The sequence below is a fragment of the Ceratotherium simum genome, chromosome 14 (assembly GCF_057802395.1).
Source record: "Ceratotherium simum simum isolate JZ-2026a chromosome 14, ASM5780239v1, whole genome shotgun sequence".
Taxonomy (NCBI): domain Eukaryota; kingdom Metazoa; phylum Chordata; class Mammalia; order Perissodactyla; family Rhinocerotidae; genus Ceratotherium; species Ceratotherium simum.
The window spans coordinates 15,074,270-15,099,728 of NC_141913.1; the positions used below are offsets into that span (position 1 = coordinate 15,074,270).

The following is a 25,459-nucleotide window of genomic DNA, read 5'->3' on the forward strand; positions in this document are numbered from 1 at the left end:
ATTTGTATATAATCCAATATGGCAAACAGATATGTACACAAAAAACTACAATCAATTCATCCAATGCTTTCTGGGTGCTCATTAAGTGCACCCGGCCTAGATTTCTAGGCTCTAGAAATATAGCAGTGAACAAGCCCTTGTGGAGTTTACAATCTGGTGAAACGTGCGATATATCATTCTGGAGGTATGTAGCACCACTGAGGAAGAAGCAACTAACTTTTTTTCTATGAAGTAGGGACTATAGAGAAAGGCATTACAGAAGAAGCAATGAGTAAATGCTCACAAGGCAGAGGATGAGACATGGAACCAGAATGATACCTTACCACAGTTTTTATTTTATCTCGGGCTACTGAAGCACGTTTAAGCATTAGAGTGACATCATTAGTTAGGTATTATAGAAAGACAACACTGGCAACATGAGGATGGATTACAGTGATCAAAATCAAGAGTGCTGTTTTGAAAACTAAGTCTGAGGAAGACATGATCAAGGTCCAGAATAGGATAGTAGAAGAAAGGAGAGCATCGATTTGAGGGATAGAATTTACTTATTTAATTTAATGGCTCAGAAAGAAGGAAAACTCAAAAATGAGAAGGTTTTTAATTTGAATGGGAAGATGAGCTGCGGAAGATACTACTATATTCCCATCAGACCTACTTCTACTTACTTCTGAGCACACAGCCAGATTACATATCCCAGTCTCCCTTGCAGTTAGGAGTGGCAATATTTCTGAATCTGGGTTAAAGGAATGTGAGTGGAAATAATGAGCACCACATCCAGTCTTGATCAGTAAAAATCTCTTCCAGTCTGTCTTCCATTCTCTTCCCCTATCAGCTGGATGTCAGTGCCCAGGATGATCAAAGAAGAGCTTCTGTTAGCCTGGGCCCCTGAAAGGAGAGCTCACATCCCCCTCTCATTGATTGGACTTTACATTAGTAAGAAATAAACATCTAGTGTGTTATGCCACTAAGATTTTGGGATTTTTCCAGCAGCTAGGGTTAACTTAACTAATACAATGGTGATGCCATTAGCCAAGATGAGATTCAGAAGCAGAAACTGATGCAAAAGTAAAGATAAATACTTCAATTTAGGCCTATGTGGTTTGAGATTCTTTTGACATATCCAAAGCTGGAAATAGTGGTCCAGAGATCAGAAGAAAGTTAAAGGCAAGGATTTGGAAGTTTTTGGAATACTAAAGCCTTCCTGATTGAAATAACATAGGGAGAGGGTCTAGAGAAGAAAAGACAAAGGCCTGGGATGGGGAATATCAGCTTTTAAAGGAATGCAGACAAAAGAGGGGTCAGAAGGTAAGAAAACGTTTTCTCTAAATTTTCCTAATTGTTATTTTATACAATAAACCAAAATAGTTGCTCTTAGAACTCTCTTTGTAAGGACCACTTACACTTGTTTAAACTGATAGTTCTATAAGCCGTATTACTGCCTCTGCTATTAAAACCTTGAATTCAGTGAATTCCTTCATGCTTTGCATCTTACACTGAAAGCCCTAAAATTCAATAAAACCATCCCTTCCTCCAAATATGTCAAAATTCATTTAAATATTGTACAAAGATTTGAAACCAACAAGTGGCCCCTGATGAATTCTCTCACACATTTTATAATCTCTTTGGTAAAGACATTGTCTTACCTATATCATCAACTGTCTAATGTTTCATCCCTTCCAAAATGCTTTCACATGTGTTATTCGTTTGATGCCCCTAACAAATCTGCAAGGCTAGTGAATATAGTTGAGGCTCCAGACATGCTGACAAATGATCAAAAGAGACCATGACCTTAGTACAGGGCCCATGTCAAAACAAAGCCCATTCCAGAAGGCAGAACTGTCTCGCAATGATATCTGCAAGAAAAATATACCCATTTAAAAATGCTATTTCAATCCCATAGGTTATCCATTCATCAAGTCCCTGTAGTTTGTAAGTCTCACAAGTCTTTTTAATGAGACATCAGGGGACATCTTGCTTCCTGATGCATAGTTTGAGTCACCGTAAATGATACCCCAAAGAGAGGAGCAAGTGATAGAGGGTGCATCCTGGACAACAAAAATAACCATTTATTTGATGGTCGCATCATCTTTATCATAGTTGCTTTTTGTAGTTTCAAATATATTCTGATTAACTAACTCCTCACAGATAGGGGCATGGTTATGTATTTATATGCCTAAAGGAAGTAGCTATTTTGAAATATTCCTGATTTAACTTGTTTTCTAAAAGGATTGTGAGCCAAATAAAAACCAACATTCAGATGAGTTCTCATAAATGCCCATTTTTGCTTAGGCCATCTCTTTTAATATCTTCAAATATTATTCTAAAATGATCAAATTCCTATATAGCTGATTTTACATGTCAACTTGGCAAGACTATAGTGACTAGTTGTTTGGTCAAACAGTAGTGTCGGGGGAAGAGGGAGAATCTCCCTCTGCCCTTTCCCTTAAGGTTCTTATGGCTGGCCAAATAATTAACAAGACAGGTTAGCAGGAGAAAATAATACCAAGTTTAATAACATGTATACATGGGAGAAAGCAGGGACACTGCGTTTCTCAACACAATAGCAGAAATTCTCATCTTAAATACCATGTCCAACCAAAGACAAGGAGGATGTTGGGGGTGGGGGTGTCAGTTACAGGAGATTATCACTAAAGCACTGTAAACAAGAGTAAGGTTTATTATGCAGTTTTAAAGCCTCACCTTCCACATTGATAAGTCTCTAGAAATGAGGTCATCCCCCCTCTTCCCAATACAGAGAGGGAGATACCTTTACAAATGGAGACTTCCCTTGTAAATGATTATCTGGTAACTCCTCGCAGGGCCATCCAGAGCATGTGGCCAGAGAGACAGAACTTCCCATAAGATGGGCTTGTTGGTGCCTTTTCTATTGTAACCTCTATCCTACATTATCTTTATAGCAGTCATGATAATAAATCCCTCCTGAAACAGATCTTTTGTTTTAAATTCTTTAGGCAGTTTGGGAGGGGAAACTCAAATATTCTTGTGAGTTCTCTGAGTCCTTATTGTCTTCAGCTCAAAATAATCTGCATACCAGAGTGGTGCTTCCTGGGGTAGCTTGCCCTGAGCACCATCACTAGTTTACATGTTTCTGTGAAGGTATTTTTTGGATGTGATTAACATTTACAATCAGTTGACTTTAAGATGAGCAGACTACCCCCCATGATATGGGTAGGCCTCATTCAACCAGTTGAAGGCCTTAAGAGCAGAGACCAAAGTTTCCCAAAGAAAGAATTCTGCCTCCAGAGTGCAACACAGAAATTCTGCCTGAGCTTTCAGCCTTTGCACTCAAAACCGCAACTTCAATTCTTACCTGAATCTCTAGCTTGCCAGCTTGCCCTACAGATTCCGGACTTGCCCATCCCTACAATGTAAAAATCACCCCCTCTTTTAATAAATTTAACATCCTCTACTAAAATCTTGTCCCTGTCCAAAGCAGTCTGCTACTGTCATTCAATGTATTTTCTCTTAAGCCTTTTAAAACATCTTGAGAAAGTGGTAGAACCAGAAAAAAAAAAAAAATCATCATCCTGGTTCTTATTTGTTACAAGGATTTTTTTTTTTGGTAGGACACACTTGAAAGATGATTTCCTATAGGAATACATCCATGAATAAATACTGGATTGAAGAAAATTTAGAAATGAATAAAAGAAGAATGTATTAGTCAGGGCTCTCCCGAGAAACAGAACTACCCTTATGACCTCATTTAACCTTAATTGCCTTCTTAAATGTCTTATCTTCAAATACAGTCACATTGAGGGTTAGGGCTTCAACATATGAATGGGGGTGGAGACACAAAGAATTCAGTTGATAACACACTTTAAGGAACTAGAAAAAGAAGAGCAAATTAAACCCAAAGCTAGCAGAAGGAAGGAAATAATGTGATTAGAGCAGAAATAAATGAAATAGAGAATAAAAAAACAATAAAGAGAATTAATAAAACCAAATGTTTGTTCTCAGAAAAAATTGACAAAATTTAGTAGACTGAGAAAGAAAAAAAGAGAGAAGGTGCAAATAACTAAAATCAGAAATGAAAATGAGGACATTACAATCAACTTCACAAAAACAAAAAGAACTAAAAAAAATTATGAATAATTGTCCACCAATAAAGCAGATAACCTAGATGAAATGGACAAATTCCTGGAAACACAAATTACCAAAACTGACTCAAGAAGGAATAGAAAATGCGAACAGACCTATGACAAGTAAAGAAATTAAATCAGTGATAAAACAAACACAAACAAACACATCAAAAAAAAAAGCTTCCCAACACAGAAAAGTCCAGGACCACATGGCTTCATTGGTGAATTCTACCAAAAATAAGAAGAATAAACACCAATCCTTCTCAAACTCTTCCAAAAAAATAGAACAGAAAGGAACACTTGCTAACTCATTCTATGAGGCCAGTTTTACCCTAATACCAAAGACACTTCAAGAAAAGAAAACTACAGACCAACGTCCCTTATGAATATAGATGTAAAAATCCTCAGCAAAACACTATCAAACTGAATCCAGCAGCATGTGAAAGGATTATACATCGTGACCTAGTGGGATTTATCCCAGGAATGTATGGGTGGTTCAATCCATGATAATCAATGTTAGACACCACATTAATAGAATGAAAGGGGAAAAAATGCACACACAATCATCTCAACTGATGCAGAAAAAGCATTTGACAAAATCCAACACATTTTCATGATTAAAAAAAAAGAAACACTTGATAAACAAGGAATAGAAGAAAACTTCCTCAAGCTGATAAAGGGTATATATGAAAAACCCACAGCTATCATAATAGTGAAAGACTAAAGTTTTCACCCCAAATTAGGAACACGACAAGGATGCCTGCTTTCACCACTTCTTCAGCATTGTACTGTAAGTTCTAGCTAGAGAAATTAGGCAAGAAAAAGATATAAAAGGCATAGAAATTGAAAAGAAGTAAAAGTATCTGTATTCGCAGATGACATGATCCTATATATAAAAAATTCCAAAGAATGCACAAAAAAACTACAACAGCTAATCAAATTAGCAAAGTTGCAGGGTACAGGGTCAACACACAAAATTCAGTTGTATTTCTATACACCAGCAATGAACAATCTGGAAAGGAAATTAAGAAAAAAAATTCCATTTACAATAACATCCAAAACCATAAAATACCTAGGAATAAATTTAATCAAGCACACGGTACACTGAAAACTACACAACATTGCTGAAAGAAATTAAAGAAGACCTAAATAAATGGAAAGCTACCCCTTGTTCTGGATTGGAAGACTTAATATTGTTAAGATCACTACCCAAAGCAATCTACAGATCCAATGCAATCCCTATCAAAATGCCAATGGCCTTTTATGCAGAAATGGAAAAGCCAGTCATCAAATTAATATGGAATTGTAAGGGGCTTCAAATAGCCAAAACAATATTAGAAAGAAGAACAAAGTTGGAGGACTCACACTTTCTGATTTCAAAGTTACTACAAAGCTACAATAATCAAAACAGTGTGATACTGGCATAAAGATAGACATATGGATCAATGGAATAAAATTGAGAGTCCAGAAATAAACCTACACATCTATGGCCAATTGACTTTCTACAAGCATGCCAAGACCATTCAACAAGGAAAGAATAGTCTCTTCAACAAATGATGCTAAGACAACTGGATACGCATATGCAAAAGAATGAAGTTGGACCCCTACATCACATCCTAGACAAATATCAACTCAAAACGTAAGAACAACCTAAGTATAGGAGCTAAAACTATAAAACTTTTAAAAGAAAACATACAGGTAAGTCTTCATAATGTTGGATTTGGCAATGAATTCTTTGAATTGACACCAAAAGCATCAACAACAAAAGAAAAATAGATAAATTGGACTTTATCAAAATTAAAAAACTTTTGTGCATCAAAGGACATTGTCAAGAAAGTGAAAAGACAACCTACAGAAAGGAACAAAATATTTTCAAATCAAATATCTGACAAAGGTCTAGTATCTAGAATATATAAAGAACTCTTACAACTCAACAACAAAAAGACAAAACCAATTTAAAAATGGGCAAAGGATCTGAAAAGACATCTCTCCAAAGAAGATCTATGAATTGCCAACAAGCACATACAAGAAAAGATGCTCAACATCATTAGTCACTAGAGAAATATAAATCAAAACCACAATGATGTACCGCTTGACACCCACTAGGATAACTATACTTTTTTTTTTTTAATGGAAAATAACAAATGTCGGTGAGAATGTAGAGAAATTGGAAGACTTGTACATTGCTGGTGGGATTGTAAACAGATTCAGCCACTGTGGAAAATAGTTTGGCAGTTCCTCAAAAAGTTAAACATAGATTTACCATAGACCCAGCAATTTCACTCCTAGGTATATACCCAAAAGAACTGAAAACAGGTACTCAAACAAGTACACGTACACACATGTTCAAAGCAGCACCATTCACAATAGCCAAAAGTAAAACCAGCCCAAATGTCCATCAACACAAGAATGAATAAACAAATTATAATATATACTTACAATGGAATAGTATTTAGCCATAAATAATAGGAATGTAGTACTGATACACGCTACAATGTGTGAAACTTGAAAATATATGCGAAGTGAAAGAAGCCACATACAAAAAGTCACATATGGTACGTTACCATTTATAGGAAATACCCAGAATAGGAAAATCCATATAGATAGAACACAAATTGATGGTTACCAGAGCATGGAGGAGGGAGAAATGGGAAGCAACTGCTTAAAGGGTACAAGGTTTCCTTTTGGGGTGATGAAAATGCACAACATCGTGCATGTACTAAATACCACTGAATTGTTCACTTTAAAATGGTTAATCTATTTTTTGTGAATTTCTCCTCAATTTTAAGAAATTATGCACAAAAAAAGAGAGATCTATGAAATACTAACCCTTAGGTAGATCATTAGCTTCCAGGAGGATTATCCAAATGTTAAATTACTTAAGTTTTAGAATTTCTCCTCAGGAGGACTTTAAGGTAACAATGCTATTTAACATTTTTGAGCCCTGTGTATCAAGCATTATGTTAAAAGTTTTATATATATCATCTCCTTTAAATTTAATTATAGCCATCACTACCTTCAATTTAAAAAAGAAAAACTGAGGTATGGAGAGGTTAAATTGCTCAAAGTCACACAGACAGGAGGTGAATGGACCTCAGATGAGCATTTAGCTATTAACTATGCTTTAGTTTAGCAGCAGAATTAAAGAAACATTTATTCAAACAGAATTTATTGAGTGCCTGTTAAATTTTGTGTTTTTCAATGTGGTACAGGTAACATTGATGGTACAAAAGATATTTTGAAGCCTATATTCACAAATATTTTGAATAAGTATGTGCCTTAAACTGTACTAAAATAAATATAAATTAGACATCAAAACTAGAATGTCACAGCTAGTATTACTTAGGATAAGGCTAAAGTAAACAAGTTTAAAAAATAAAGTTGATTTAAAGAAAAGTATTAAAAATAATAATAGCTGACATTTATTGAGCACTTAGTATTTGTTAGACACTGTTTTAAGAGCTGAAACATATTAATGGATATACTCATTTATTCAATCAATTATTAATACAGTACTTGCATGTCAAAAATTACGAAGGTGTGGGCCGGCCCCATGGCTTAGCAGTTAAGTGCGTGTGCTCCACTGCTGGTGGCCCGGGTTCGGATCCCGGGTGTGCACCAAGGCACCGCTTCTCCGGCCATGCTGAGGCCGCATCCCACATACAGCAACTGGAAGGACGTGCAGCTATGACATACAACTATCTACTGGGGCTTAGGGGGGAAAATAAATAAATAAATAAAATAAAATAAAAAAATTATGAAGGTGCTATTCATATGAATGAAGTGTGGAAAACACTGGTATAATTGAAAGAAATAGCTTTTGGAATCAGACAGACCCAAATTTAATTCTGGGCTCTACCATTTAATAAGTGTGACACAGACCAGGAAACTAGGGATTGTTGACTATTATAACTGGTATATCCAAAGACATCAGATTATCAAAATAGCCAGACCACTTTTAAAAATAAACTTCTAGAAATAAAAAATTGTCAAAATTAAGAATTCAGTGGATAGTTTAAACAGCAGGTTTAAAGTAATTGCAGAAAAAATTAGTGAAATGGAAGATAGTTCAAAGAATTTATCCAGACAGAGACAAGGATCTGGTAAGTATGAGACAAGAAAAGGAGAAGCTGTAATAAGAAGGTCTAACAAACAGCCAATATGAGTCCCAGCTGCAGAAAATAAAAAGAATGAAAGAGAAGCAATATTTGAAGACCTAACGGCTGGAAATTTTCCAGAACCAAAGTCATGAATCCACAGACACAGGAAGCATAAAATGTATTAAACAAGCTAAATAGAAAGAAATCCTCCCCTAGACACTTTGTAGTGAAATCTCAGCCCCAAAGTCAAAGAGAAAATCTGAAAAGAAGCAGAGGAGTAAGACAGACTGATAGGAGCTCAACAACGTAAATCTAAAATGGATATAGAAGACAAAGACCCAAGAATAGCTAAGATGCTCCTGAAGGAGACAAACAAGACTCAATAAGACCTATCCTACCCAATATAAAAACTTATTAGGAAGCTCCATAAATTAAGACAGCTTGGTATTTGTGGAAATACAGTCAAACAGATAAATGAAACAGAATAGAAAGCCCAGAATCACACACACACACATATAGAAACTTGATATATGAGAAAGACAGCATAGCAAACCAGTGAGGAAAGGAGAGACTGTTGAATAAATATTGTTGGAATAAGTGATGAGTCATAAAGAAAAAAATAATTGGATACCTATCACACAAAATTCAGTTCCAAATAGAGTAAAGTCTTAAATTGAAAAGGAGTATAGGAGAATATTTTTCTGACCTTGGGATTGGGAGAGGTTTTTGTTTGTTTGTTTATTTAAAGACATTTAAAAATGTTAAGCACAAAACAGAAGATGGATAAATTCAACTAAATTAAAATAATAACTTCTGCTCATCAAAAGACACAAAAAGAAAGTAAGAAGGTAAACTGCAAACCTGAAGAACATATATTCAATCCACATAACCAATAAAAATTTCATGCCCAGGGTATGTAAAGATCTTTTACAAATTAATAAGAAAAAAATGACCTCCCCAAAATGGGTAAAATGCATGAACAAACATGGCACAGAACAAGAAACATAAATGGTCAGAAAACATATGAAAAGATGCTCAAACACATTAGCAATCAAGAAAATATAAATTAAAAGGACCAATTAGATATAATTTTATTTCTACTAGGTTTTGAAATTTAAAAGATTTGAAAATACGAAGTGTTGGTGAACGTACAAATTTGTATAACCATTTTAGAAAACAATGTACCATTATCCTATAAAGTTTTACAGGCATATGCCCTCCAATCTAGCAATTCTGCTCCTAAATATAAGCCCTAAAGAAATTCTTAACGTGAAGTTGGAGACATGTACAAGAATAATCATATCATTGTTTGCAATAGCAAATAGCTGGAGACAATCCAAATGTCCATTACCAGGAAAACAGGCACATAAACTATGGTATGTTCACAGAATGGTGTATTATACATCAATAAGAAGAAATAAACTAATGCTGCAAATGACACAACTTTAAGGAATATTAGAAACAAGCTTCAACTAGTGAAGCAAGTTGCAGAAATCTACAGCAGTCTGATACTGTTTTTATAAAACTCAGAAATAAGCAACGCTAAGCAAATAGATATATAAGTATAGATAGATATAAAATGATATTTTTTTAAAAGTCAGAGAATGATTAACACAAATTTCAGGGTACTGGTTAACTTGGGGAAGATGGGATACGGGAGTACCACACAGTAAATTCAACATTCTAGGTCTTAATCTGGATCATAGATTCAGGAGTGTTTGTCTTATTATTAAGCTTTATAACTTAAATATATACATTACATAAGTCTATTGAGCATACATCTGATAATGTGTTTTTTTTTAAAAATGTATTTTGTAACATATGATAAATGCAAAAGAATACAGATGGCTATTATTAGCCTAATGGCAGGCACATCCTGAGCATTTTGAGCATGACTGCTCAGTCTTGTATTTGGGTTCATAAATTTTACATTTCATATTGAGGACAAAGTAAGAGTTCATTTTGGCTCTGAAACTTTAAATGACATTTTGATGTTATCTGTAGCTCCAGAGAAATTCCATAAATTATACTGACTCAGTAAATGGATTTCCTTTTTTAGATGAATTGAATATGATGACATGTTATCTTTCTCCTCAGCAAAAAATTAATTTCTAGCTACAAAGGTAGAGGAACACCACATACTCTTCAGATGAAGTCTGAGATGCAGTCTCAGTTAAGCTCTGCATTCATCATTTGCAGTGTCCAAAATTCCCTTTAGATAATTAATATGTTAAAATTGAAAGCATTTCTTTTATATTTCTTTTTCTTTTTCATAAATTTTAATGTTTGTCTTAATTATAAAATCGTCAAAAATCCAGACATAAAAGTAAAAATTTTCCACAATAAAGACAGAGAAAGTAAAAATTTTACTACCACAATTTTTAAAACCACTTTTTTGTTGTATGACTTTCTATGGGCGTACATGTATTGTAAATAACTGATATCAAATAGTTTTGTATTTTGCTTTTGAAAGTGTTTCAATACAATTTATGACCTGCAGTTTCATTAGGAAATATATTATTTTACTAATACAAAGTAGTCCCCAACAGCAAAATACCAAATAAAAGTAAATCAATTGAAAGCCAGAATCAAAACCTACCATATCCACGTAAATGAAAAATGGAAGCTTCTGGCAGAAAGTATTAATTTTCATCTCTAAAAAGTCAAAAATCATATTCTTTAAAGTAAATGTTACTACTCATCAGGATATATTATTTGAGCTTCTTAGTCCCTGAACCAACATGGCAATAACCTCTCCTGAAATTTTCTACCCAGTTTCACCTTAGGTGGTTCTGGTATGGGAGAGTCTACCCGGCCAGTATCTGAGGACCTCAAATGTGGATACAGCGGGACAAAGACCTGGAGCGCCAGGGCCTGAAAGTGGTTCTTGGTAGCTTGTCCCCTCAGTTAAGGCAACACGCAGGGGGTGGTCACTTAACGAACTGCTGCTTGCAGTCACGCACACACAGTTGAAGTCTTCTTTAGCTAGCATTTCACACCGGTGGACAAAAATACGAGCCTGGTTAGGTAGGAAGAAGGTCAGAGCAGTCCTATTATAGGAGAGCAGCAGTGCTCACAGCCAGCGCCTGTAAATGGCGGCTGGACTGGACCAGATGGTATATGTTCCTTTCATTAATATAAACACACAGAGCATTAATCTAGACATGGTCCTCTCCTACCTATGCATCCTGCCTACCTCCTGAAGTTTATCTTCAAAACCTGCCACTCAGGAAGCATTCTCCCACTGTTCTGCTAAGTTTGTATACTCTCTGAGCTGTCTTGTGTCCTCAAGAAACAAAAAAATCACGGGCTTCACACAGTCGGGAGGATTAGCTGAGATTCTGTAAGGCGCCCAGCATATGAGGGGCACTCCATGAAAGAGAGCTGCTCTTTGTCTGACAAGTTGGAAGCCCCACGGGATATTCTACTCTAGACGAACGGAGGGCTTCATAAGAATTGCCTCTTCGTAGCTGTGAGGCCCTAGGCATGTGAAAAGCCAAGAATACGAAACACTCAATAAACATGACAACTACATGGCACCCTGGGGAACAACAGCGGCACCGCTGCATCACAGGCAGGCACTGCTGCCAGGTCGGCAGCTTTCCCTTTAAGCACCGCGGACCACCCCCCGGAGGGAGCCCTCAGGAAGTCTCTGCACGCTGCCACGAGATCAGATTCCTCCGCCGAGCGCGGCGCTGTGTCCTCCGTCTTCGCCCCCGTCTGGTTCAGATGTCCCCCTCTCTCCCGGGCCCGCCGGCTTCGTGTCTCCCGGCTCTCGCTTTTCCGGCCAGTAGTCCCGGCGACCCTGCCCGCCGGCGCCCGGCCCTAGGCCCGGCCTGGTCCGCGGAGGCCGCACCGCGCCGCCGCCGGGCCCCGCCCCCGAGCCCGACACGCACTTCCGGCGACGCCTCGGCGGGGCCAAAGCTCAGCCGGAGCGGGCGCGCCGGGGCCTCGGGGATGGACGCGCTGGCGGTCCTGATGCAGGACCTGCTGACCCGGAACCATGCCCTGCGCAGAGAGAACAACGAGCTCATGGAGCAGGTGCGGCGGCTGCTGTGTGAGAAAGCCAACCTGCTGGCCCAGGTGCGTCCGTGCCCGGTGGCTTTTCCCGAAACCTTTAAAGGCGACTCCGCCCGGCTGCCCGAGTTTTTGATCCAAGCGGCCTCTTACATGAGGTTCTTCGAGGGCAGATTCTCGAACGACACCCTGAAGGTGGCGTTTCTTATCAGTCGCCTCAGTGGGGCGGCAGAAGAGTGGGTAGCCCCGTACATCGAGAGGGAGAGCCCCATCCTGGCTCATTACGAGGGCTTCGTGGACGCGCTGAAGCGGGCCTTTGGCAGAAATGGATAGAAAGCAACCGGGCCGGGACCCCTTGTGTCGGGAGGGACGGCTTCGAGCCACTGCGCTCGCCACAAGCCCAGCAGTCCTTGGCTTTGATTCACGAAGAGCGCTCCACTTCCCAGCTGCTGGCACCCGAGCCTGGCTGGGAAGCTTGGTCGCCGCCTGTTCTTGCCAACCCCACTGCCTTTGCCCTCTGGCCAGCCGCCCAGCCACTGGCAGGGGACCGCTTACAGATTGAATGGACCACCCAGAGTCGCGCCCCTGCCACCTGCCGGCTCTGAAGGCCGCTGCTGACCGCCTTTGAAAATCAGGGCCAACCTAGGCAGTGCCTGAGTTTGTCACACCCCTGTGGACACTGATCTGGATAGCTGAGGCCGGGAGACAGCTTCCAGGGTTAGTGTGCCTGGCAGCCAAACTTCCACATTTCTCCCCCAGGAACCAGTTTTCCATATACTTCCGTGTTTGTTCCACAACCACAACCGTCTCACAGATTGTGCCTTTTGGTCAGAAAAATCCAGGCACTGGACACTACATGGAACAAGTATTTACTTTTAAAATTTATATATTTTACATTATCATATGCCAAGTACTGTACTTGGTGTTACAGGAGAAACAAGGATGAATAACACAAAATACATGTCCTCAGGAACACGGTTGTATTCTGAGAAAAAATTCTAAGTGCTTATTCCCATGCACAGGTAAAATAATGCTTTTGTGTGTAAAGAATGGCCTATTTGATTCTCATTTTAAGGCGTTTTTTAGTTTTCACCCCATAGTTTACAAATATATGTTGAGGGCTGGCCCCATGGCTCAGCGGTTAAGTGCGCGCTCCGCTGCTGGTGGGCCGCGTTCGGATCCCGGGCGTGTGCCGACTCACCTATTCTCTGGCCATGCTGAGGCCGCGTCCCACATATAGCAACTAGAAGGATGTGCAGCTGTGACATACAACTATCTACTGGGGCTTTGGGGGAAAAATGAATAAAATTTTTTAAAAAAATTAAAAATATATGTTGAAAACATGCAGCTTACAAAGGAGACAGAAAACCCAACTTGAGCAATTATTATGTTTGGTGCTGAATCTGGTGAAAGTGGTGTTTTTCAAGATGCATGTAACTCATTATGGCCAAAAAAAAAACGGGGATGTTATCCACCTTGAGATCTGTCCACTTGGCTTTATTCCCTTATATTAAAGGACTTAGCTCCCTGGTTTTTTGTAAGTTACTTTACATTTTTGGCCTCAGTTTTTCTTCTGTAATTAAAGGCATTACTTGATCATTAAAATTTGGTTCAAAATTCTGTGATTCTCTTATGGGGTCAAAGAAAGGAAAGAAAAAAAGATCTAAGCCCTCCTTTTAAACAAAGGGGTTCTTGAAACCCTCTAAGAAGGAAAATCTATAACTGCCTGTCTTTAATGTCCATGGGCTTTGTCATTCTGGTGGTCAGTATAGTCTCACTGAAATATCTTCTTGAATTCCTAGTTAGACATCTTCATATCAGGAAAAACTTATCACTGCCTCCTTTGTGGACAATTTATATACCTGAGGACCGTAGTAAAAACTTCTAATTATATTTTTGTGGGATGTGATTAAAGACAGGTTATAGCAGTTATTTTATCATTGCAAGTTAGCATTACATGAGTTCATAAGGAGACTAGGCCCCTCATCGTGACCTCTTACATACCACGCTTTTGCGGCACATACATACTAACGAAATACAGTGAATCTTGGTCCTGTTGGCTGATAATTTCAAAGCAGTGTTTTACCTACAGTAAATAAAAAATCTACACTATAAAGCACCAAAAAATTTTTTTCAATAAACCTCACGAGCACATACTTGACAGGATACAAAAACTTTCTAATGAAAGATTAGAATCAACATTTACTAAGTCAGCACATGAAAAAAATGTAACTCAAGTCAAAATATCTCATACTTAATTTTCTATAGCTATCTCTTTTTTCTTCTTTGAGGATCACTTAGATCTCGACCAAAAGAAAAATGAGAGAAGTACACAAGGCTTGCTTACAAACAGTTACATGTTGAGACAGGAGGGAGAGAGTCACTGGACAGTGACTTCCACAACAGGTTCTTCCACCTCCGAAATCAGGTTGTAACAGATTATGATCGGTTCAGTCGTTTTCTTTAGTCTTCTGCTGAATGGTCTGCAGGGAATGGTTCTGCATCTGGTCCTTTATCAGGCTCACTCAGAAGGCCAGTGGGGCCTTCCTCTGGACCTGAGTAATTTCCTCATCTGCTGGATTGAGTTCCTCTTCTGTGTGAGTCTTTAATGCGTGGTATCTTTGGCCTTCTGTTTCAATTCATAATATGAAATCCTCAGTACACTCCTGCAACCATTCTTCATTCTTGGGATAGCCTTCCATCACCTGCTTCTTAAATTCCTTGAAAAAGTCAGAGCAAGATGTGGTCATGTCTGTAGTAAACTGATCTTTTTCTTTCAGACCTTTTAGATTTCAGCTTTAGCAAGCTCTTTCTGTTTCTGAGCCTCCTCCCATCACCTGGGGTATAGTCCCTAAAAATCTGTCCATAATTTTCCCCATCTGCAGGCATTTCATGTGGCGCTCCTCATACTTGCTTTTCAATTCCAGGTTCTCCATTTGCATGGTTTTAACCACCATGACCAGGTCCTTCTGGCTAAACTGCAGTATATCTATCATGGGATCAATGGACAGGCAGGCCCAGGGCCCAAGGATACATGGGGGAGAGTCTGTCACGGGAATATCCGGAGCTCCTAAGAAATCAAATGCCAGCAACCTCACTTTAGGTGGACTTCCTCAGAAAGGCTTGACATCGTGATTGTTGTTTGTCTCAGTGGCCACAGAAATCAATTTATTAGGGCTGTCTTTCAGGAGTGGGTGAAATTTGAGGTATAAAAGACTGTGTTCTCAAAGCAGACTCCTTAAATGAGGAGGTTCCAAACTGCTCCAAATAATCCATCTCAACTCCCTCGCCTAGAACTACAGCTGGGGCTCTGAAGCTCTCCTCTGAGGTCCCTGGCAGGCTCTGGCCCGTGCTGAGAAGGGGGAGCAGGGCTCACTGCCTGGACTGCTTGTGTGAACTGAGGCACCGACAGAATCCACTGTTCCTCCCTCAGCCACTGCTCTCCGAGTTTCCCTCCAGAGTGACTTTTTAGCCTAAAGTGATGCCAATTTGCATCCAAAATTGAAGAGCACTAATAAAGGATACATTTGGTCCCCCAGTAGAAAGCCAGGTGAACTTAAGGGGTCCACGTGACAAAACTGCACCATTATCTAGTTTCTCTTGGGCTTGGCTCATTCAGCTTTACTTGATTTGGGCATTTTGTGATTTGCCAGAAAATCAGGCAACTCTTCATATATTAAATTAGAGAATGCACTCTAGAGCCAATGATCATGATTTTTTTTTATAATGCTTTTGCTTTTATTTCCCTCTGTTATACAAGTTGTTAAGATTTGACTGTCTTGGTTAAACTAAGGTTCTTCTAATATCTTTATTTCAGACATCTTAATTTCTTGTCAATTGATTGAAGGTAATGTGCTAGCAGTGCTGGTGACTACCTGTGTAATGCAAACTGCAGATAACTGTTAATTCAGGTAAAATAAAATCCTTCATCTTCCCTAGCTCCTTTTCAAATGGCCTGCTCTCCATAGTCCTGTACAGTGATTCTCGAGCTTTAGGGAGCATCAGCATCACCTGAGGGGCTTATTAAAAACCAGATTGCTGGACCGTGTCTCCAGAGTTTCTGATTGAATAGGTCTGGGTTGGGATCTGAGAATTTGCATTTCCAACCAAAGTTCCTAGGTGGTGCTAATGCTGTTGGTGTAAGGGTAAAACAAATTAGAAATAAGAAAAATATTTAATTCTGCCTGGTGCAAAGAAAAGAGAAAAAGAACATTTACTTTAGAAAAACTTTTCATTGTAGGCTCTTTCTCTGCCTCTCGAAGCGTATGTAAACCTTTTTAAAGGCTAATAAGCCTCTTGCCTATTTTACAATCCAGGATTTCTCCTTGAATTGGACCTGGAGTCATCACTTTGAAAGATAATCATCAAGGAAGATAGCACCCCAATCTCCCACTTTCATGGGAGTATAGGAGCCTGACTTCAGCAGGTACCTGGCTCCAAATTGCACCTACCTTCTGTCATAAAGATATGAAAAATTCATATTTTCTTTGTGTGAAGGCAGTTAGTCCTCCTACTTCAGAATTAGTTACCGTTTATTTTGAGAACATGGGTGTAATGGGTTTATTTTTGAATTTTGATTCTATCATCTTCCCTACTTTGTATTATCTACAAAATTGATAAATTTGTTTTATGTTTTCCAAACCATTAGTAAGTTCTGGAAAGAGGCAGCAGGGATCCCTATAACATGCAGTTCTTACATTATTAGTCATCAGACAACTAATGTCATATGTGCTGGATACTAGGGACACAGCTATGAACAAGCCAGTCCAGACTTTGAATAGATGACACCTGGGAAATAGGCCATTGTAATGCAGGACTGCAGTAGGGAAGTAGGAAGAGCGTGCCTGTGGTCGCACAAAGGGTGATCCTAACCTCAGCCTTGGCGGGTGTTATGGACTGTATGTTTGTGTCCCTCCAAAATTCATGTCGAAATCCTAACCCCAAAAATTAAGGATAGAATTACCATACGATCCAGCTATTCCACTGCTGGGTATTTATCCAAAGAACTTGAAAACACCAATGCATAAAGATACATGCACACCTGTGTTCATTGCAGCGTTATTCACAATAGCCAAGACTTGGAAGCAACCTAAGTGCCCATCAAGGGACGAGTGGATAAAGAAGATGTGGTATATATACACAATGGAATACTCCTCAGCCATAAGAAATGATGAAATCCAGCCATTTGTGACAACATGGATGGACATTGAGGGTATTATGCAAAGTGAGATAAGTCAGAGGGAGAAGGTCAAATACCGTATGATCTCACTCATTAAGTAGTAGATAATAACAACAACAAACAAACACATAGAGACAGAAATTGGATTGGTGGTTACCAGAGGGGAAGCGGGGAGGGAAGAGGGGGAAAGGGATAAGTAGGCACATGTGTGTGGTGATGGATTGTAATTAGTATTTGGGGGTGAACATGAGAACATGATGTAATCCATGCAGAAATAGAAGTATAATGATGTACACCTGAAATTTATACAATGTTATAAACCAATGTTACCACAATAAACAAAAAATTTTGAAAAGAAAAGAAATCTTAACCCCCAGTGTGCTGGTATCAGGAAGTGGAGCTTTGGGGAGCTAATTAGGTCATGAAGGTGGAGCTTTCATAAATGGAATTAGAGCCCTTATAAGAAGAGACATAAGAGCTTGCTTCCTCTCTGCTCTCCACCACATGAGGATACAGTGAGAAGACAGCCCTCTATAAACCAGGAAGCAGGCCCTCAGCAGACCTGGCATCTGCTGGAACCTTGATCTTGGACTTCCCAGCCTCTAGAGCTGTGAAAAATAAATGTTTATTCTTTAAGCTACCCAGTCTGTGGTATTTATTATAGCAGCCCAAGCTGACTAAGACGAGGAGTCAGAGATGGCTTCCTAAGAGAGTTGCCAAAGCTGATATTCGAATGATGAGTAGAATGATGGGAAGAGGGAGGAAAACATTGGTCCAGGCAAAGGAATAGTATTTGCAAAGCCTAGCGGTATGAGAATATGATACATTTAGGGAACTGCAGGTAGTCCAACAAAGTTGGGGGCTGATTAGAGATGCCGCTGAAGAGTAGGCAGAGGCCACATTGCCATGCTTAGGCACAGTTTCAAACACCTGCAAATCCATCTAATTATACCACCATCTAGGTCGTGTTTCTCCGTTTTATCTATGTGTGTGCCTTACGACTTGGTCAGATCACTTAAAGTTGAGATACACCAGGCATCTATCCATCTCCTATGCCAGTAATTCTACAGAAACGAAGTTAACTTGATAGGCAAGTTTATAATTAAATAGATGCTGCCTCCTGATAATCACAACTTTCTCATCAAAATGCTCACAAATCATCTACATAATAATCCATTATGAAAAATACATAAATTTTTATCAAGCATCTTGGTTTAAGGGTTTAAGGAATATCTCTTTGACTTCTGACACACTTCTGTGGGCTTTTTGTTTTTTGCTTTGTTTTATTTTTGTTGTTTTGTTTGTAAATGCCTGGAATGAATTCCTCTTGGAATGCTCTCCATTCTCTTCACTAATATTGGACTTATATTCCTCCTATATGGTGTATTTCTTCTGCTTTCAAAAAAGAATGTGGTCCCTGGGCCTGGGAAGCTAAATGTTAAAAGAACTGAAAACTGTGGCATTGGCTTAGTAGAGACAGTAGGTGATGTGGGTTTTGATGTTAGAGGCTGGAGAGCTGATGGTCCTTATTATGTGGCCAAATCCAATAGCAATGGATTACATTTCCATGGGCTGTGTCTTGGAAGGCAAATGATAAGAAGTAGGATTAGGGAAAATGGGAGGAAAAATCCAGAATGTTCTAATTTTCTGGCTCCTTCTTGCCAGTCTTAAAGAGAAAGAGACAAACTGAGGCTAGAGTAAGCAAGTCTGCAGGTAGAGCTGGAAGGAAATACAGCTGTGCTGTGCTAAGGAATTATTCTCTGCCTTTGGCCTGCAGACTAAAAGTCCTGAATTTGGACCCTTCAAAGAGTTAAAAATACAAGTGCTCTTGTCCCCCAAACAGGAGCAGATATCAGCAGTGACTGCAAGGGAGATAGTCTTGTGAGATGAAACTATGGCCTTGTATCAGTTATCTATTGCCAAAATAATGCTGCTGTGGATGTATATTTTAAAATACTCCACAACTGAGTGGCTTAAAGCAACAGGCATTTATTTAGCTCATGAATCTGCAGGTAAAGTCAGTGCTTCTTTTGGTGTTGGCTCGGCTTACTTGTATTCACAGTCAGCTGCCAGGTCTAGCTCTTTGATCTTCGCTGGGCTCTCTCATATGTCTGGGGTCAGTTGCTCTGCTAGTCCTGGATGACCTTGGCTGAGACAAGTGAGACACAGTCCCCTCCATCATCTCATCCTCCAGTGGCTAGTCCAGAAGTGTTCCTACATTTAAGGCAGAAGATCAAAATAGCAAAAGTAATGTGCAGCCACTTTTCCAAGCTTCCATTTGCGTCATGTTTATTAATGCCCATTGGCCAAAGCAAATCTATGGCCAAACCTAAGGTTAAGGTGTGGGGCAGAATCAGTGATGTGCTGAAGCCAGCTCTTACCAGCTCACAAAAGTCTATTGTTAAATTTTCAGGAATTTGGCCAGCCAGTTGTTAAACACAGCCATTATTTAAAATTAAATTCTTATAATTAAATTATATTAAAACAAAGATAATAAATACTCAAAACTCACGACTTCCTAGTTACTTTACTACATTTTACTACTGATGATGCTCCTGAGGTTATTTGCATCTATTGTGTCTGGTAGAAATATATCATGTTTCAGTTGTGTCACACTAGTAGCTTGAAATCAGCTATTGTAAGAGTGTTTGTACCATGGAAATTGATGAACACTTCAAATCAGAGGTTGAGTTATTGTTTTGTTGATTGCCTAGCTTAAGAAAATGGTAGAGAAAATGATAATGCAGATTAAATTTTAAAGTGTTGTGTCTGTAGCTATTACATTGTGAATACCAAAAAAAAATTAAGGAAACATTCTTCTAGTGTTTGAAAACTATTCTCCAGTTCTGCAAAGATGTCACCTTACTGACAGACAAAGTGCCAACTTACCTCTTCATTGTTTCACTTTCCTCTTACTCTTCTTTTTTTTTTTTTTGTGAGGAAGATCAGCCCTGAGCTAACATCCATGCGAATCCTCCTCCTTTTTTGCTGAGGAAGACTGGCCCTGAGCTAACATCCGTGCCCATCTTCCTCCACTTTATGTGGGACGCCGCCACAGCATGGCCTGACAAGCGGTGCATCGTGCACGTCCGGGATCTGAACCCTGGCCGCCAGCAGCAGAGTGCGGGTACTTAACTGCTACACCACAGGGCCGGCCCCTCCTCTTACTCTTTAATAGTGAAAATATCAACCAATATTCATGCTGGAACTACACTTGTTCATCAATTACAACCATAGGTTGGCCACAGATAAGAGAGTTAAGCAAAAGTCAAAGAAAGCATTCTGTAAGAATCATTTGGCTATATGAAATTTACAATAAAGAGTTTCATATATTTAATTATTATTTGTCAATTGTATGCTACACATCTTTTATTTCATTAAAATTTATAATGTAATATACATGTGTATATACACATATATTTTTTGAGATTCAGTTTTGGTTTTGGTTTTTGGGTTTTTTTGGTGAGGAAGATTGGTCCTGAGCTAACAACTATTGCCAGTCTTCCTCTTTTTGCTGAAGAAGATTGGCCCTGAACTAACATCTTTGCCCATCTTCCTCTATTTTTTTTGTATGTGGGACACTGCCTCAGCATGGCTTGACAAGCGGTGCATAGGTCCACACTCGGGATCTGAACCTGCGAACCCCGGGCCAATGAAGCAGAGTGTGCAAACTTAACCACTATGCCACCAGGCCGGCCCCGAGGTTCCGCTTATAAACTTTTACCAGTATGTCACAGGGCAGAAGGCTCTCCCCAGACCAGAAGTGCACTGCAATATTTCAGCACAAAGGGTGTGGATGGGGGAGGGGTAAAAATTGGGGCTATTAATCCAATTAAAGTACCCCAAGCCCAAGCCTTTCTTGAATACTTTCCATTAAGCAATTGCCAATCAGTAGGACCTAGTCCACTGACAAAGATCAGATTGTGGCTTTGCCTATTATTTCAAAATGTCTCAAGACAGCCAACATTTTTTGGAGGGATGAGGAGTTTTGGGGGGAGGGGGAGGTGAGAATAGGCAGAGCCTAGATGCCAGTACATAAAATTCCAAAGTCTTCGGGCTTAAAAATTGTCTAGACAGTATCTGAGGCTACTAATACACTTGGAACTAACTAAAAGCAAATAGACCAGAAGATTACAAAATTTTAAGGGACTGTTTTGCAAAAGAAATTTCAATCTCAGCCTGTGACCGTCAGACTCCTAAAAACAATCCCTGGGTCTGAAAACCCACACCGGCAGGAAAAATACGTCCAAAACTGCAAACACCACAAAGGGGTCCCTGCCCCAGTGCCCACTTCAGATGCACCCATGGAGGATGATGGCTGTCCCAGAAAGCAGAGATGGGGACCATAAAGGACAATGGACAAGAGAGCTTAACCAGGGACTACTGAATGAGCTAAGCAAAGAATTCACTCTTTTACTAGGAGAGGGAGTTCTCACTTGCTGCTCAGAGGTATTTGATAACCGATATGAACTGGTGACCACTGCCAGTTTTTCCTCTTCCCCTTTCCCAAATGGGAATTTTTATTATGCTAGCTTTGGCTATCCATATCCATGTATATATTTCAATTTATAGATTGTCATACCATAAGAAGCAACATATGACCTAAAGGAAGGGACTGCGTATGATGCAGAGACCCTGAACTTGGATCAGGAAGCAGGAACTCAGAGAGATTTTGAAGTTGTCTCCCCTGCAGAAGGAGTGAATGTTTATATATGTATATTTTTTATCTTTCTTGGATCATTAGCTTTGTGGGAAGTCAACTGCTATGTAGTGAGAACATTCAAGCAGTCCTATATAGGAAAAAAAAGGTGCTCATAGATATTTGGATAGCCAAAGGATATTCATGGCCATAGCCCATATTCATTCTCCTGTTCTTGCTTAGCAAGAAAACTCAATTTTTAGCTGGGCCTATGGCCCATCAGCAAATAAAAACTACATTCACCAGATTACCTTATACATCATATGCTCCCATGTTATATGCCATGTGTTTGCATTTAACTAAGTGCTGGCCATTGAGATATAGGCAATGTAGCTTCCAGAAAACCTTCTTAACTGACTGCTGGCACATTTTTCCTTTCTCCTTTCCTCTATTCTGCTGCCTGGATTTCAGTCGTGATAACTGAAATCTTAGTAGATATCTCAGACCATGAGAATAAGGGTCATGAACTGGGGATGGTGGCACCTAGGTCTGTGAGGATGAAGGCACTACCTTACCAGTCTTGGACTGCCTGCTTCCAGATGTCTTTTGTGCATGAGAGAAATAAACATCTATTGTCATTTAAGCTACTGCTATTTTGTAGTTTCCTGTTACTACAGCCCAAACCAATCCTAAATGATACCAGAAATAGATCAGAAAATGTGTATGTGTGGTTGGGCGTGGGGGTGACATTTGGAATGAGCAAGGGAGTTGAATTGGGGAGGAGGGGCAGAATTCAGAGAGAGAATTTTTAAATACGCCCATACATTCTTTGATTCTCCTCTCTTCAAAAGGTGGAGTTTAATTCTTCTTCCCTTATTTGTGGGCGAGACTTAGTGATTTGCTTCTAATGAACAAAATGTGTCCAAAGTGATGTTGCATGGATTCCAAGCCTAGATTATAAAAGGCATTGTGGCTTCCACATTGATATCTCTTGGATTCTTAGCTCTGGGCAAAGTCAGATGCCATATTGAGAGGACACTCAAGCAGCCCTAAGAAGAGGTCCATGGGGTAAGGAACTGAGGCCTCCAACAGCCAACATAAACTTGCCATGTGAGGGAGCCATCTTGGAAGCAGATCCTTGAGCCCCAGTCAAACTTTCAGACGACTGCAGCCCAGCCAATATCTTGACTAAAACCTCATGAAAGACTCTAAGCCAGAAGCAGCTAGCAAAGCTGCTCCTGAATTTCTGATACACAGAAACTGTAGAATCATACATGTTTAGTTTTGTTTTAATCCACAAAGATTTGGGGTAATTGTTATGCAGCAATAGATAACTATACTTACATTATCAAGTTGATACATTATGGATGGAGAAAAGTTGCACTGATGGAGTAAGATGAGAAGGTGTTTGTCAGTCCCAGGATGTGACATCTGGGCTCTGACTTAATACTAAGTTACTGTATATGACAGGGGAGGAGGGAGCACTGTTTAGGGTCATGTACCGTGAGCAGATTCAAATATCTGCTTGAATAGGGTTCAAGGTGTGACTGAACTGTCTTCTTTCCAGGGTTCTAACTGTTGGAACATACACAAAAGGACAGATTGTCAAATGAAAATAAGGCAGCATTATTGATTGATTCCTAGGCAAATATCCTACAATGTGGGCCTTCTAATATATTTGGAGACTACATGGGACTTCATACATCCTCTCCTCTGGATTTTAGGCAGCTGAGGCCTGAATTGCAATAATCCAAGTGAGAAACGAAAGAGTTTTGGTCTAAGGTGGAGGTGACAGAAGTGGAGAGAGGGAGATAGATTTGAGGTATGCTTTGGAGATAGGAATGACAGGCCTTACAGATAAATGGGATGTGGGAACTGTTTCTTCCTCTCTCCCCAGTCAGGAATATTGGAGGTTCCATTTCCATCTTTCTACATCCTCCTTCTTTTTCCTCCCCAAGGGAGGAGGAGGAGATAAAGTAGTCAGAGCTCATTAGTCTTTGGACATCCTTTTCCTTGTGGATGGAACATGGAGACACATTTCTGTGTTCAGGCAGAGTTGGTCCTCTGGTGCTTATTGTCACTCTGCAGTATGGCAGTACGCCAATAGCCTCCTAACTACATCCCTGCTTACTCCCTTCCAGTCCATCGTCCACACTGGTCATGGTTACTGTTTTTGTTTAATTTCCCCAAATAGTTCATTGAATTTACCTGAAGAGACTTGGAAATCTATTTTTGGCCTACAACAATGGGGATATTAGCAAGAAGCATTTCCAGTCAAGTTTGTTCTTTGCTTTGACGCAGGAATGGTATTGCCATTTTTATGATATAATATTGTATGTCTTACACATCTCTCACTGGACTTCACTGTTTGAAGCAACACCTTTGTCAGGTGACCATAAAAATCTGCATCAAAAAAATAGAGCCACACAGAATCTCCAGTTGTTTTAAAAATGAGAAAAGAATAGATTGATAGAGATATTTTCCATTTTTGAAAGGCTTATTAAAAATGAAACCAAAAAAATTCATTACACGTTATGAAAAATGCATTGACTGACCTTTGAAGTTCAAGCAAGCTCAAAAAGAGCAGGATAATTAAAGAAGACAAGCAAAAAGTTCAAGAAATTATATGAAGCTTGACTAATGAGCACGTTTAAAATAAATAATGTATCTTCATGAGTTATTGATGATCTTTTAACTCATAAGTGCTGAGAAACACAGAACAAGGAATGATTTGTAAAAAGTCATGAAAAACAAGTAAGAACACAACCAGTTCATTGCTTATCTTGTAACGGATTAAAGTTCTATCTGGAAAAGAGAAAAGCAAGGAACAAAAATCTAAGAAAAGTGGGGGAATGGGTAACAGAAAGGGATCTGTACTCAGTTGAATAACATCTCCCCAAAATTCATGTTCACCCAGAAGCTCAGTATGTGATCTTATATAGAAATAGGATTTTTGCAGATTTAATTAGTTAAGATGAGGTCATGCTGGATTAGGCTGGGCCCTAAATCCGATATGTCCTGATAAGAAGCAGAGAGGATGCAGAGAGGCACAGAGACACACAGGAAAGAAAGGCAGGAGAGGCCAGAGGCAGAGATTGAATGATGCAGCTGCAAGCCAAGGAATTCCAAGGATTGCTGGCCACCACTGGAAGCTAGAAGAGAGGTGTGGAACAGCTTCTGCCCTAGAACCTCAGAGGGAACTTGCCCCTACTGACAACTTGATTTCAGACTTTAGGCCTCCAGAACCACGAGAGAATATATTTCTGTTCTCTCAAGCCACCCCATTTGTGGTACTTTGTTACGGCCACCCTGGTAAACTAATACAAGGATTAAAAAAAAAAAAAAAAAAAAGAAAGAAAGAACTTAAATTAGTATTTAATTTCAGAAAGTAAATAATGTCTTAAAGAAAAGAACATGGAAAGAT

General features: G+C 39.3%; 2 protein-coding genes across 2 annotated transcripts in view; one reads left to right on the forward strand and one right to left on the reverse strand.

The window, feature by feature from the left end:
* Positions 1-25,459, reverse strand: part of AKAIN1 (A-kinase anchor inhibitor 1) — a 121,328-nt gene that overhangs the window by 79,601 nt on the left and 16,268 nt on the right. The gene's annotated exons all lie outside the window — the stretch shown is intronic.
* LOC101401544 (protein LDOC1-like) lies at positions 11,872-14,750 on the forward strand. Its single transcript, XM_087439071.1, has one exon. It carries the CDS (start codon positions 11,930-11,932, stop codon positions 12,548-12,550), a length of 621 nt encoding a protein of 206 aa, XP_087295197.1. The 5' UTR covers positions 11,872-11,929; the 3' UTR covers positions 12,551-14,750.